The 16,226-nt window shown below is 43.1% G+C and overlaps 1 protein-coding gene across 2 annotated transcripts in view; it reads right to left on the bottom strand.

Annotated features, from left to right (window-relative positions):
• Window positions 1–7,898, bottom strand: part of gnav1 (guanine nucleotide binding protein (G protein) alpha v1) — a 230,008-nt gene extending 222,110 nt beyond the window's left edge. Inside the window, exons 1-2 of one of the 2 annotated variants that reach the window (XM_041216585.1) lie at window positions 7,475–7,898; window positions 5,366–5,457 (exon numbers count right to left, since the gene is read on the bottom strand). In XM_041216585.1, the coding sequence (XP_041072519.1) occupies window positions 5,366–5,457; window positions 7,475–7,604 (222 nt within the window). In that variant the 5' untranslated portion in view covers window positions 7,605–7,898. The remainder of the gene's footprint in view (window positions 1–5,365; window positions 5,458–7,474) is intronic. The other variant, XM_041216584.1, reaches the window with a different exon arrangement.
• Window positions 7,899–16,226: the final 8,328 nt, after the last annotated feature.

Below are 16,226 nucleotides of genomic sequence, written 5' to 3'. Positions count from 1 at the left end.
TCTAATCCCATTTTCCAGCACTAGGCCCACAGCCTTGTATGACACGTCGTCTCAAGTGAACATCCAACTGTTGGTTTAACATTGATGAAATAGTTCCATGTACACTGCTCTGTACGAGGCCGGAGTGTAAACAGAAGGAAGGGCAGAAGGTTAAAAGAGCTTGTAATGCTGTTGAACAAGTTCCCCAGTTCCATAAATAATCTGCCTCATTCTGAACTACGCCTGCTGCAAGTACTGGTACCAAGTGTAGGAGCAGATAGAGCCCTCTTTTGGTGACAGTGGTCGAAAAAGTAGCTACAGAAACAGACATAAACACGTTTTGTCTGCCTCGTGTGTCACTGGAAGCGGGAGGCGTCTCAGACCTCGGTCATGTCCTCCAGAGAGGAATTACTGTCAGACTACACGCAGGCAGTTCTCATCAAAACGCAGTGAAAAAACTATTTCCCTCACCTTACCCACCAGATCACAACAAAATCAATATCAACTGCAAGGAATTTTCAAGAGAAGCTTCTTGACCCAGAGAGTGGTAAGAATATGAAACCCATTACCACACTACCACAAGTAACATTTGCGCCACACAAGTGTCAGGCAATCACCATCTCCAACAAGAGAGAATCTAATCATCGCCCCTTGACATTCAATGGCATTACCATCGTTGAATCCCTCACTATCAATATCAGTGGGTTACAACTGACCAGAAACTGAACTGGACTAGCCATTAAATACTGTGGCTACAAGAGCAAGTCAAAAGCTAAGAATCCTGCAGCAAGTAACTCATCTCCTGACTCCCCAGAGCCTGTCCACTATCTACTAGGCACAAGTCAGGAGTGTGATGGAATACTCTCCACTTCCCTGGATGAGTGCAGCTCCCACAACACTCAAGAAGCTCGACACCATCCAGGACAAGCAGCCCACTTGATTGGCACCACATCCACAAACATTCACTCCCTCCACCACCAACGCACAGTAGCAGCAGTGTGCACCATCTACAAGATGCACTGCAGGAACTCAGCAAAGCTCCATAGACAGCACCTTCCAATCCCATGATCACTACCATCTAGAAGGACAAGGGCAGCAGACACATGGGGACACCACCACCTGGAAGTGCCCCTCCAAGTCACTCACCATCCTGACTTGGAAATATATCAGCATTCCCTCCCTGTCGCTGGGTCAAAATCCTGGAACTCCCTCCCTAACAGCACTGTGGGTGTACCTACACCACAGGGACTGCAGAGGTTCAAGGAGGCAGCTCACCACCACCTTCTCAAGGGCAACTAGGGATGGGTAATAAATGCTGGCCCAGCCAGTGAAGCCCACATCCCACAAACGAATAAAAAAAGTGACCGGTGGAGGTGAAGAGTGTAAATGTATTTAAAGGGAAGCTGGGAAAAGAGGGAGAAAGAAAAAGATGCTGACAGGGTGAGATGAAGCAGAGCGTAAGAGGCTTGTAGAGAGCAGTAACACTGGCAGAGGCCAGATGGGCTGAATGGTCTGGGTTTTCTGTTGTGCAAACTCTATGGAACTGCAGCCAAAGCAAATACTGACCGAGCTCCGTCAGTGACGGTCTAATCACATCCTTTCACAAGTTCACAAATCATAAAAACATTCAAACCAGCAGATTAGACACTGAAGCCCCCTCTGGCTCATACATACACCTATTCACAGGCTCAACACTCATTGGCAGTTTATAAACCCACAATAGCAGGCCAGGGATTAAAAAGGTTTTTATTTCGCTGATTTGTGTTCCTGTGGCTGAACAAACAGAGCTAGAGGAAGCCAGTCTACAGCAGCAGCTGGGAGCCAGAGTGGATTTTAAAAGAAAGGAAGTCACCTGATTAATAAAGAGAGAATGCAACTGCCAAAAGACGCACAGCAAGATCCCACAATGTGAGAATGACCGGACAATCTTGGTTGTGGGCTGAATCGTGGCCAGGACACTGGGGAGAAATCCTCGATGCTGCTTCAAAATAGTCTTGTGGGATCTTTTACGGAAGGCAGGAACTTCCCATCAGAAAAATAATGGGCTCGCTGTGACGTTGTTCACAGTGGATTGGAGGATTGAAGCATCCAAGTGGAGGGACATGTCCTGTGATACACACAATGCAGTATTCTGCTGCTCAGTGTCCTTCTACACCACCAGGTGCAATGGGTATACCTTCCTGAGGGGAGCTTAGACAAGCTGATCACGGGGGTGGGGGGAGGATTTGGGTCAATCGAAAAAAAGGTCAGTGTGATTTTTCACATCCTTTTCTTTCAAGCATAGGCTCCGAATCAGAGACTATTCTTTTGTTGCTGAGAGGCTTCCCTTACAGATAATTTAAAAGCTTTTTTTTTAAAAAAAATATCCTGACAGGTGTAATAGTGAGACAGACATATGTCGAAACAGTTAGCAAATAGATTATACATCAATCTTGTGGGGCCCACTGAAAAAGGGCAGAACTAACTGTAGATTTATTAAACCTGCAGTAACTGCATGTGATATTTTATTGGATCACCCCGGCACCAAATCACAGTGACCTGTGCTAGGATTTTCCTGCATAAATTCCACAATTTGAAAAGCTGCAGCAGGTTTTAAATTTCAATCTTTTGAGATTTAAGGTAAGTTACTGTGAACCGTAATTTTTTGGGATACACAGGTAGTTGTTTGGTCTTTATAGAGCTAATCATTTGCCATGTACACATTCCCATTGACGATACACAGCAGAGTTTAAGCCACCATTGTACACGCTTCACTGCAGTTCTCCGACTGTCGGGATACCTTCTGGAAAAGCCCAGCCTGTGTGCTAAATGAGACCTTTTACTGGTTTAATCGAGGAATGGTCAGAAATGGTAAGTCACACACAGTGGGCTGAGGCCTCGAAAAGAACCAGAAAACAAATCAGTTGCAAACAAGCCAGGCTGACTTTTCATCCATTACCGTTCCTCTCAAACAGTTAACTGATGGCTGATAACAACTTGTATCCCCCCACCCTGCTTTGGCTGTATTTTTTGATATTGTGCCAGATTTACTGATAGCTGACAGTTGGCTTTACCCCTTTCAGTCTCATAGCACTAAGAAAAATTCCACTAAGTTTCCACTAAAGAAAAAGATTACTTTTTTAAAATTCTTCCATGGAATGTGGATTGCACTGGCATCTGTTGCTGAGAGGCTTGCAACCATATTGCTGTGGGTCTGGAGTCACATGTAGGCTTAGGGAAAGGAAATGGTTACATTCCAGATTTATTAATTTAGTTCGAATTCCACCAGCTGCCGTGGTGGGATTTGAACCCATGTCTCCAGAGGCCTGGGCCTCTGGATTACTAGTCCAATGACATTATCACTACACCATATCTCCCCCACCCTGAACTTCATCTATCATAGTTTTGTCCCCTAGTAACTTAGTGTGCCTCCTAACTCAGTATCCTTTACAAACTCGGATACACAACTCCATTCCTTGAACCCAGTCATTAAGCTGAGGCCCCAGTATTTGTCCCTTGGAAACACCACTAGTCAGAGACACATCGAGTTTCACCTCTTCCAGGACTCCTCAATGCCTTAATATCCACCACAGCTGCTTTATGGAGCCTGACTGCTTCCCAGGTTTCTTCTTGCTTTTACTACTTTATATTTATCAGGATCAAACATCATCCACATTGCTCTGTCCACCTACATACCTTGTCCAGGTTGTGTGGTTAATTCCTAAATGACCTCCTCAGAACCAGCTGCCCCAATTAGTTTGATATCGAATGAAAACGTGAATAACTTACGTTGCCTTTCTCAATCCCAAGTCATGGATGTAAAGTAGAAGCAGATGGGCTCTCAAGATTCAATTTGTTTGTGTCCATGTCAATGGTTAAAGGCATTGGTGAAGCGAAATAAACAGAGAGAAAGGATTAGAAGGATCTGCAGTTGGGTGGGAGGTGACCTGTGCGCAGCATAAACACCAACATGGGTCTTTTAGGCCAAATGGCCTGTTTCTGTTCTGTATATTCCACATAAGTTCCAGTCTCTGCAGTATCCCCCTTGGCTGCTCCTTTGCCCAGACTCTAACTCATACCTATTTTTCTGGCCCCCTATTGCCTCCAGTCCCAAATTTTACACCAAATCCAAACCTGTCTTGAGATTAATAAACAGACATTGTGCCCAAAAGCAGAGCAGCAATATAGTTAACACAAGGGCTCATGTGGGGACAGAGAAGGCAGAACAAACTTTTTTTATGAAAAGTAGTAAATGCACGACACCCTCATCAAAATAATAATTAATGCTCAATGTTTAATTTACATTTCCTCCCTCAGAGAGGGACATAGGGTAGGTGGGTGGGTAAAGGGAGCACACAATTAACAAATGAGTGGAATTAGCCCAATCACTTGCTGCAGACCAAAGACCCCAATAACATTACAGTAACAGTAAACAGCTTCTAAACACCATCACCATGAGTGACTGCTGAGGAGATGAAGCAGCATATAGGAGGCAAGTCAAAGAAATTGGGGGAAAACGTATCCATGCACTTCTCTGTTTCTTATGGAGAGCAGTTCCATGTATCCATCTTCACTCCCCCTATCAGCTTTCAATTACAATATGGTGAATTCAACAACAAAAAAAAAAACGCTCTCAGATACAAGAATCAAAGACATGAAAACAGGCTTGGTGAACCAATGCTGTTAAGCCACCCCTTTAGGAATGCAGATAAAGAGCCACAACCTCGGTCCACTCCCCAGTGAAGGCTTATTCACCCTGACCCAATCATTCAAATACTTGACACATTCTGATTGCCTGTGGTATAGCATGTTATGTAAATAACATGCATGGTAGGGTCTGTGTCTTTTTGTGTAATGCAATAAATTAGGGTTTTTCCCTTGGCCTGTCGCATTGGGGGCAGCCTTGGTCCTTCTGTTTGGAAACAGTAATGGAGCTTTTAGCCAAAGCAAACATTGATGTTGCTGGTATATTAACTTCACAGCATACATCCTTAGGAAGGCGGAATGAACTTCAACACTCTTGTCAAAAAACGTCCCATTTCAATCACAGCAACCAGCTGTCACTGGCTTTCTCCATCTAGTTGTGATTTTGTTCAGTGAACTGCAGAACCAACAATCAACAGGAAACCTGGTGCTCAAGTCTTTGTATTCAAGTTTGTTCTCTCCAGCTAGAAAGCTGTGACTTTTTAGTATTTTGGCCAGAAATAACTAACTATAAAACAGTGAGTATAACGCGAGAATAACAACAACCCAGGTGTTAATGTTAAGTGCGCTGAGTCCAAAGGGGAACACTGAAGAAAGGTAGGGAGAAACAAAATTAATAAATATATAGTTGAGAGTGTGTCCTTTAACCATGCTGATACATGTGGACTGCTCATTTGTTCAACATTTATACTTTTTGAGTTACCTTGAAACTTATAAGCTCTTCTTCAGTGAAACCATGACTGTGAATAATCTTCATCTGTTTTACCAGCGTGCTTTTTCCACTCTCTGCTGCACCTGGAACACAGGACACAAGATCATAAGAAATAGGGACAGGAGTCAGCCCCTCCAACATTCAATAAGATCACGACTGATCTTCAACCTCAACTCCACTAGCCCGCCCCTTCGCTATATCCCTTGGCTCTCTTAACGTTCAAACCTGAAAGTCATTGGCTCAATGAGGAAGACATTTGTGGGGTTCCACAACACAGGTTAACTTTTAAATATCCTGGCGGCTTTCACAATTGGTACACGCACAAGGTTTATAAGGTTGTTGTGTTTTAGGGCTTCCTCTTTGACTTGGGGTAAGATGGAGGAACAAACAGATCATGTGGCCTGTTTTGAATTCCGCCCAGCAACAAGTTTGGGTGGCTTGGTTGTTGGGAGAGAAAGATGCAAGATATTCACACCTGTAAACAATGACCTGAGCAGCTGTGCTGACAGTGGATAGTTTGTTAGTTTCCAAGTCACAGGGAGGTGTTCAGTTTTGTAAGTGGTTATACTTTGGACTGTCTATTTATTCCAGGATAGAATGGAGTTGGGGGTCAAGAGGATAATTAATATACATTTCTACCTGGACACAAGGCCCATGTGATTCACGTGGCCATGGAGAAGGACTTCCTATGAACTCACTGACATTATAGGAATCCACTGTAGTATCAGGTTATGGGATTTCATAAAAATATCACTGAACCTCAGAGACAGGGTCAATCTGTAAGAATCTGGGAGGGGGAGAGAAAGAAAGCGAGAGAGATCAGTTTCAGTGGCCTGTTATTGTGTGGCACATTCTACGCAGAATGTGCTTGGAACCTTCCAGTAACTCATCCAAGGTGCCCATTCTCCAGGCATTAGCATACCGCTAACTATTTGACCATTAAAGGCTAACAACTAACAGTGAGTGTGTCCTCACCTGATGTTACATGTTTTGGGAGGGGGGAGGGGGATGTCACTTGGCTGTAATCGAGAGCTGAGAGAGAAGGCTGTCCAGTACAAAAATAAGACCAATTTCAAATGCAAAACACTGAATCCTACCATTTACTCAGGTAGTTGGGAACTTTCTTCATCATCATCTGATGTCTCTGAGTCATTTGCCTCTGGACAGACGATCTATATGCAAATTACAGTATCTGAAGCTGAACTAACTAGACATAAAACCATTTTAATTTTTCTCTCCCGGTTTATTTGTGGCCATTTTTGGAATATTAAATTTAAACTTTAACAAGTATTCTATTGATCAGTATAGGCAGCTAGCTGGATTAAAACAGTTAATTTCAATTTAAGTAGTTTGTTTTAAATGGTCTGAGTATGACTGAAGTTTCTCATTTAGCCCCACATGGTGCCGAGAGTCATACTTTTTACATCAGTGCTGTTTGTGGCATATTCATTTGGGACACACAATGGGTCCCATTATGCACTTTTTTTTGCCTAGTTTTGTTTATCTATACACTAATGAAACAACGCAGTCTATTTTCTAAAATAAACAGTCTCCCCACCCACACCCCCCACACACAATGGGTACAAATACACCTTCATCGAAAAAAAATGTTTAACGACTTTTATTTGCAGCTTTGTCAAAGGAACGCACACTTGGCTACATTGCAAAAGCTTTAATGAAACAAAACGATGGACATCTCGCCTGCAATAACGGCAGAATGCCCTTTGAATGGACGGGTCTAAACTAGTCCTCAAACCCAGTAAATAGCAGCTCAGTCTCTTAATTAAAAAGAGGAAAATAATTCACTGGTGGGAATAATTTCAGGTAGAAATAGCCTATGTGAACAGGAGATGTTTACAGGACTTCCAAATACTTTTATTGGGGGGGGGGGGAGGATAGTTTTGTATTTTTAAAAAAAACTTTAATTTTATTTTGTTAACTTTAATTTTATTTTTACTTTTAAGCTTTAGGCAACATCAGTAATTATCCAAAATAACCCAACTAACTTAGGAAACAACCGGGTGGACAAGTCCGGCTGTATCACTGCTGTTTAATCGCAGTTTCGACCCATCGACGGAAGGTAATGAACCTGTTACTGACCTAACAGCAGGATCTTCACCACATTCAGCTCCTGTTTGGCACATTCATACAGGGCACGGTCAATCTTCTCACTGCGGAGCCGGGCCTGTCCTTCCTCGGCAATGCTCTCGGATCCCAGGCACAGTCCCATCTCCGCCGAACATTTCTTCCAGAGTGGAAGGTGTGAGTGTGTGAGAGAGAGAGGAAGAGGAGTTGGGGATCAGAATGAAGGGGAAGCCAAGCCGAGGTAGATCACTGCTCCCCTCACCCCCTCCTCCTCCCTGAGCCAGTGCCACTCCCCCCCTCTGACTTGCACGTGTCCGCCTTTTGCTCAACTCCCAAAACAAACTTTCCTCTTCCACAAGTTTAAAGCGCCGGCACTATAGTTACACCAGAGAGAGAGAGAGAGAGAGAAAATTCCTGGCAAATTGAAGAGGAAATGACGTCTGCTTGTCCAATAGGACCAGCTTCTCTGTTTGGGATATAGTTTTTTCTGTTGGGGTAGGAATTTGTTTCAAGTCTTATACCTGGATCGATATATAATTATACCTGCTGTGTCCTACTGGGGACACCTACAATGTTTTATGGAAGTCAGAATTTAAACTAGTCTTAAAATGTCTTTCCACTGATACTGGGTTCTAATCAGTGGATCCCAAACCATCCCAGAATGCGGCTAATTGTAAATATTGACACAAATCTCAGGAACCCCCATCTTCCAAAACAGGGGTTCTCAATGAGGAACCCGGGAGAAGGTTTCCAGGGCTCCCCCATGGTTTAGGCAAAAGGGATAAAACAATAAAAGGTAATTCTGTTTTTTGGGTCCCACTCCAGGACTTGTCGGCCAAGGAAGGTATGTTCCTAACGTGGCCAAACAGGTTGATTATCAATCTGCAAATCCTTCCACCACATGACAATGGCGGGCGGTAAGAGCAGGAGGGATTCCTGATCAGCCATGTGATGGAAGGGAAGTTGGAGCCCCTATCGTCCACTATCCCTAACTCCAGACTACCACGTGCATGCAGATGTGCACATTCCCACAGCCACTCGCACCCCCTGAGTGAACTGTAACACTCTTATCACCAATACTTCATTTGCTCTAATAAAATATGGCAACACCCATTCTCCAATCAGCATAGTCCCACAGTGCACATGCGGTAGCGAGGTCACTGGAAAGTGGGCAATGATTGGAAGATATCAGCGGCAGTGCAAGGTTTGAAAAAGGTGAGTGGTTAAAAGGCAGTGCACAGGGGTGAAGGATGCACCTGGAGACAGAGCGGCAATAGTCCCAGCGACGGTAAAACCACGACTTCTAGGTAAGTCCCTGTCCCCTTGGAAGGGGTGATGTTGATGGTTAACCAGACGAATTGTACTCCGACCTTCCACACCCCTCCCGTCACAGATCCGGCCTCTGCCTCAGGCCCTCTGGCTGGGCCTTCCTGTGTCCATGCTCTGCCTGTGCTGGGTTGGCCATTTAGTCACCTGCAGGCAGCTGCTCTGTGAGGGCAGGATATTGGGTCCAACAACTCAAACCACAGAGCCTCCTTAGAACTGGGAACTCATCTGCTGCAGGTACATCGTCCGATGTATCGAAGCCTCCCCATAAAGATAATTGCAGCTAAAGATAATTACTGCAACAGCCCGCCGACTGGAAAACAGGTCAGCTTTCGGCTACAGAAAGAGGGGAGACATTTCTTCAGAAGGTGTTGGAGTATCTGACCTTTGCTTCACTCACCTCGGGTATCTGACCCTTTGCTCGTCAATGTGGGGTATCTGAGATGTGTGTGCAGACCTGCCAACACCACCAAACCATAGAACAAGGCACAAACTGTCAAAACACAAGCTAATGTAGATTGACAGTTGCTTTATAAGCCTCATCAGTAAGGTGTAAGGTCACAGACCTGAAACATTTCTCTCTCTGCAGGTGCTGCCTTAGCTGCTGAGTATTTCCAGAATTTTCTGTTTTTATTTCAGATTGCCAGCATATGCACTATTTTGTTTTTGTTATACGAACATGTGAATTAGGAGCAGGAATAGGCCACTCATTCCCTCAAGCCTGCTCTGCAATTCAATGAGATCATGGCCGATCTGATTGTAACTTCAACCCCACATTCCACCTACCCCCGATAACCTTTCACCTCCTCGCTTATCAAGAATCTATCTAAATCTGCTTTAAAAATATTCACACTACAGTTGGGCTAAAATTAGAACTAATATGCAACCATTTGCAATTCTACAGAACTATTAGGCAGCAGTAGTCCAACTTTTATGAAATAAAATAAGAGATGCTTCAACCATAGGACCATTGGGGGTGGGGGAAGGAGGGGGTATCGGTAAGTGTGGGAGCAAAGGCAGGGATTTCAACATGAGAGGGAGTGGGAAGAGGGGGGGGCGTCTTCAGGCCATAATATTTTGGGGCGGGGGGGTGGTGGATGGGTGCTGGTGGGGGCATGCAATTTATCTTCTTAAGTCCGCAACATACTCACCTCACTTCCAGCTGATTCATTCACTCACAGCCCTGTTCGAACTGCTCAGACTCACCCTGCAGAATCCCAGGGTCCCAGCTGTTCCTTGAGGGGCACCATACAAACAGTCAAAATAAGGACAACTGTTTAAAAATACCCTGTTATGTAGAAACGCAGCTCAAAGTACTTTACATTGAAGAAGGTAAAACAATGGAAGCTAACCAGGAGAGAGAACATTAAAAATAAAGAGTAGATTAATTGGGAAATGGAAGGCACAGCAGAAGAAAATAGTTTGGGGGAGTTTTATTTAAGAGCACAGTAAGTGGAGAGAACTAAATAGGGCAAGGCTGTGGTGGCTAAATGATGGGCCATCAATGATGAGGAACTGGAAAATAGTAAGACATTCGGTGTTAAAGGAGTGAAGGGATGGTGGCATGTGGGAATTTGAAAATTAGGCCAAAAATGTCGGTTAACTCCTTACAGGGCTTCTGTAGTGCCTGAGCAGAGGGAGGAAAAGACAGAGAGCTGATGCGAACATTCTGGCCCCCAACCCCACCATGGCTCTCCATGTCCAGCCTTTCCCCTGCGGCATATGTGGCTTTTTGGAATATAAGCCTTATAGAGCCGCTCTCTATAACCAAGTGCCAATTAGCAGACTGAGTGCAGTTGGATGTGGGAAAAAACTGTAGCCAAAACAAGGAGTACTCAAGGACAGCAAAACCAACCTTCAAAATAACATTTGCAAGAGAGTTCTGGCTACATATCATGTGATCAGATGTCTCATCATCTGACCTCCAGGAACACGTCCAAGCAGAATTGCCAACCCTGCTAGATACTCTTACCCATATTTGCACAGAGGTTGTTTTATACTGTTTTTATCTTTTTAACATTCATGCAACAAAATCCTGACCTTTGAATTTAAATGGGCCTGGTGCTTACAGGGTTAAGCAGTACTTTCACTTTTCCTGCTCATACCCTGTTGGGGGCAGATCACATGGACAGAAACACAAGGCAACAGCGTGCACGTGTGACCTGGTGATGTGCATCTCATTTCCCCTTCCACTACACCTCCCACTCTATTAATAAAGGAAGGGAGTGAGGTCCTAGAGTAGTTTTAACAGCTTTACAGTACAAAGAAGGAATTGGTAGTAGTGTGACTGGCTCTCTCATTCTTGTTTTGTCAATGTGCCATGCAACCAATAAGCAACAACACTGCGATATGTTTCTTTGGATAGCAATTGTTGGCAGTGCGGTAGCTGTGTTCTTAGAAAGGGAATCTAAGAGAACAGGTCAGTGCCTGATGAAGTGAGGTTAATTTCCACTCTTGGCTTTGTACTTCCATTTCATACAGAGCAACAAATGCTTATAGCTTGAGGGGCACCGCTCCACATCAGGCATCACTGATCGGAAATCTCTACTCTACCATCTGCCAAGACATGTACTTCAGAACCTTCATTGTCATCATTTGGCCCCCATCGGTTCCACTGCCAGGGATTTCAGGCACTTGAGGGGTAGGCATCCTCATCACCAGTCAAGTACTCTTGCATGGTTTGGCCAGTAGGTTGACACTGTTGCCAGGGATGTGGCCGCTGTTGTGCCTTAGAAGTTACTTGGAGCCATATGTGAGAGCTGAGGGCCAGGTGTGGACCAGTGGCGGTACCAGTCACCCAGGACCCTGGTGTGACCACTGTACCACTACACATACACCCCATGAAAAATCCTCAGAGCCCACAACCCTCTCATGAGATCGCAAGTGAGGCTATTTTTGAAGGGGAAAGTTGGCAGATCTGCGTTTGCCCATTTGAGGTTGGAATATCATTGCTTTATTCATCATTTGAATGATGGTTGGAATATTCTGATTCTTAGGATTAATGCCCATCCCTAAATGGTGTCTGTTTATTACATCCTGAATTTGCAGATATTAACAGATTTCCAGGTTATGTAAGACACTCTCACTTTATATAAGGTATATTAGAGCTATTCCAGCAGGAGCAAGATAAATTACGAAAGCAAAAAAAAAATGTTCTAAAAGCCCCTAATAAATACCAGATACGGAAACATTTTTAATTCAACCATAGATTCAAAACAAGAAAACTGACAGAGAAACGATACAGAACTTCCTTCATCAAGTTCAAAGGGCTGAAGAACACAAAGCAGATGGAGATGTGAGTAAAAAAAACGTAAAACTGCCATTAATCCTGCAAAATCAAGGAAATATGAAGAGAGCTACTTGAATTCCCCTTGTGTGTGTACTGGAAGTGGAGAAATATCTTAACTGCAATGTATAATTTGTACAAAAGCCCTGTCCAATGAATCTTTGAAACCATCCCAATTACAGAGGCACACCAAGCATCAAACATATAAGAAGGGCAAGCGATCTTTGTCTTTTTGAGGAGCTGCTCATCCTAAAGCATTAATGAAATTGACAACCACTCCTGATAAAAAGCTTACCGTCTCATCTTAGTTAGTGGTTTAGAAAATTGCTAAAGCAGAAAATAAAGTACAATTGCTGAATTGAGAATGCTATGTGCCATTGAAATTTTATGGAAAATACAGAGTGCAGAAGACCAAGAAGCTGTAGAAAGTATCAAAATCAAATGGTGGATCAATTTAATATCAGAAGACAGTTTTGCAGCAAGAATGACTGAGGCAAAGTGCTTACCCATATGTTTAATCTCAAGGAAGATGTACCTTCTTTTGCAGCAGATAGGAAACCTGAATTTGCCAAGGTGCTGAATGACATCTTGTGGCTGGCTAAACTGGGTTACCTTGCAGCCATGTTCAGTGAAATGAATAGGCTGAATAAAACTGTGCAAGGTGAAAGAACTGATTTCTTCGCACAGCATGAAAGAATTGATGTATTCAAAAGGAAACAGCAAATCTAGAAAGTTATTAGCTCCAGGGGGAACTACAGACGTGAGCTCTTACATTCATTAAAGAAAAAAAAAATTGAGATAATTGAAGTGCATCTTTCCAGTCTATGCTTCTTTATTTCTTGTGCTGTTGTTCTTATCTTCCAGAACACACAATAGAACAATCTGCTACATACCTGTGGATTACAAAAAGCCTGTCAGTGAGAATATTGAAGTTAGCTGTGACCCTGTCCCATCAAAGCTATCAGAAGAGCTCATTGACATTTCATCTGATAGCTCCCTAGGGACCAAGCTCACTTAATGCCATAGGACGCATATTGGTGTGAATATACCGATGAATACAGCACTGCTTCTTCTGTAGCACTGAAAGAATTGGTCCCTGTTAGTACAACCTAATCAGCTGATGTTAGATTTTTAACAATAACATGAATGACGTATGAGGCAGGATGAAAAGCTGTGTTCAAAGTTAGCTCAATGTCATGACAGAATAGCATCAATAAGTTTAATTTTACGAAAACAAAAATAAGTAGAAGCTTTATTAATTGCAATTTCTATTATGCTGCTCAATTTGTGAAAAAAATGTATTTGGTTGTTTATTACAGGTGACAGAAAAGACATTTTTAAACCTGTGTACTTGGCTGGATTCCGTTTTCACCCCTAGCTGCACACTTTGTATTATATAGTATCATCCACATGACCGGAAAAAGATATTTAAGGGAGAATTTCTTCCATTTGACAATCAGCTGAATCCCCACAATGATTTATCCTCACCCTGTAAAACATGTGCAGGAATCCAATTGCTGCAGTATATAATGCAGATTTAAGCTTGAGACTGGGATCAATCTGATGTGCATTTGCTAGACCCAGTTGTACCAGCATCTGCACCTTATGCTAATTTTAGCAACAAGGAGCTCTGCACAGGTAAGATCTCCTTTCCAAGTTGCTACTTAAAACTGTTGAGAATTTCTCAGGATATTAAAAAGATTGAAAGTTCTATGTAGTCTCACACATCCAATGGTCATCTCATTTCTTGCTATATCACAGTGAAAGTGGATAGCCAATGTAAGTTGCACCTACACTTTTTATATTCTTTCATGGGACGTGGGTGTTGCTGGCTAGGCCAGCATTTATTGCCCATCCCTAATTGAGCAGCTGGTGATGAATTGCCTTCTTGAACAGCTGCACTCCCTTTAGTGTAGATACACCCGCAGTGCTGTTAGGGAGGGAGATCCAGGCTTTTGACCCAGCGACAGTGAAGGAACGATGATATATTTCCAAGTCAGGATGGTGTTTGGCTTAGTAGTGAAATTGCAGATGGCAGTGTTCCCACGCATCTGCTGCCCTCATCCTTCGAGGTGATAAAGGTCATGGATTTGGAAGGTGCTATCTAAGTTGCCACAGTGCATCTTGTAGATGGTACATGCTGCTGCCACTGTGCATCGGTGGTGGAGGGAGTGAATGTTAAGGTGATGGTTGGGGTGCCAATCAAGCAGGCTGCTTTGTTCTGGATGCTGTTGAGCTTTGAGTGTTGTTGGAGCTGCACTTATCCAGGCAAAAGAATATTCCATCACACTCCTGACTTGTGCATTGTAGGTGGTAGACAGGCTTTGGGGAATCAGGTGGTGAGTTACTTGTCATAGAATTCCTAACCTCTGACCTGCTCTTTTAGCCACTGGTCTAGTTCAGTTTCTGGTTAATGGTAACCTCCAGGATATTGACTGAGGAGAATTCAGTGATAGTAATGCCATTGAATGTCAAGGGCAGAATAGTTATATTGTCTTGTTGAAGATGGTATTGCCTGGCACTTGTGTTGGGGGGAATGTTACTTGCCACTTGTCAGCCCAAGTCTGGATATTGTCCAGATCTTGCTGCATATGGACATGGACAGTATCTGAGAAGTTGCAAATGGTGTTGAAAATTGTGCAATCAGCAAACTTCTCCACTTTTGACCTTATGTTGGTGGAAGGTCACTGTTGAAGCAGCTGAAACTGGTTCACCCCAGAGCACTACTCTGAGGAACTCCTGCAGCAATGTCCCAGGGCTGAGATGATTGACTTCCACCAACCACAACCATCTTCCTTTGTGCTAAGTATGACTTCAACTAGTAGAGAGCACCACCCCCATCCCGGATACCCATTGAATCAAGTTTTGCTTGGGCTCCTTGATGCCACACTCAGTCAAATACTGCATTGATGCCAAGGTCAGTAATTCTCACCCCACCTCTGGAGTTCAGCGCTTTTGAGCATGTTTGGATCAAGGCTGTAATGAAGTCAGGTGCTGAATGGCCCTAGTGGAACCCAAACTGAGCATCAGTGAGCAGGTTATTGCTGATTGCCACTTGATAGCAGTGTCAACAATCTCTTCCATCACTTTGCTAAAGATCAAAAGTAGATCAATGGGGTGGTAATTGGCCAGGTTAAATTTGCCCTGCTTTTTTTTTTAAATGGACAGGACATACCTGGGCAGTTTTCCACATTGCTGGGTAGATGCCAGTATTTCAGTTGTACTGGAACAGGTTAGCTAGGGGCGCAGCTAGTTTTGGAGAACTAGTCTTTAATACTATTGCTGGAATGTTGTCAGGACCCATAGTCTTTGCAGTACCCAGGGCCTTCAGCTGTTTTTTGATATCTTGCATTAATGACAGTTACATTGATGTAAAGTGGAAGTATAAATGTACTTCAAGAGTCCCATCTAGATTTTAAAGAGGAGCATATACATATTACAATCTTGTTCAGAGCAACAACTGTTGAATTCTCTTTTGTTTCCTTTCCACAGGCAGTGTGTGCGAATTGTAGAAATAGTCTTATGGAATACTGAAATGACAATAATGCTGCATTTTTCCAGCAAGGTAGCAAATTGCACTTTTCTTTTTACACTGTAGGATTTTTTATACTAACATATTCAGTGGTGTCACCCATTTACTAAAGACAAATTTGTTAGTCAGTACATTAAGTATTTAATGACTTCAATTTCAATGAAGTAAAAAACATTTACTACTAGTCATTGTTACCAGTCACTTTTAAAAAAAAAACTAGTCTCAAATGTTCCAACACTCATTCAAGGCAAGGTTATGCCATTAATAGTATTAAAAATTGCTGTAAGGAGAGCATGATTATCAGTATCATTCCCAGTCAGTAACCTGTACTAAGTTTAAAGGTAAATTTAGGTAGAAGAAATTAACATTAAAAAAGGAGGAATTCAGTGTAGAAGTGCAAGAAATTAAATATACTTATCCCTATATCAATCATCTGCACCTCTTCCCCCTTCCTCCAATGGATGGATCATGAACGGAAAGAGTCATCATACGACTCAAAACGTTAACAGTTTCTCTCCCTCCCTGGATGCTGGGAGACCTGTTGAGTTTTTCCAGCATTTCCTGTTTTTATTTCAAATTTCCAGCATCCACAGTATTTTGCTTTTAGCTTTACAGTGGATTCA

Source organism: Carcharodon carcharias, chromosome 22 (assembly GCF_017639515.1).
Source record: "Carcharodon carcharias isolate sCarCar2 chromosome 22, sCarCar2.pri, whole genome shotgun sequence".
NCBI lineage: Eukaryota > Metazoa > Chordata > Chondrichthyes > Lamniformes > Lamnidae > Carcharodon > Carcharodon carcharias.
Note: the sequence above shows the minus strand (reverse complement) of the source record. Positions and strands in the feature narration are given on the sequence as shown.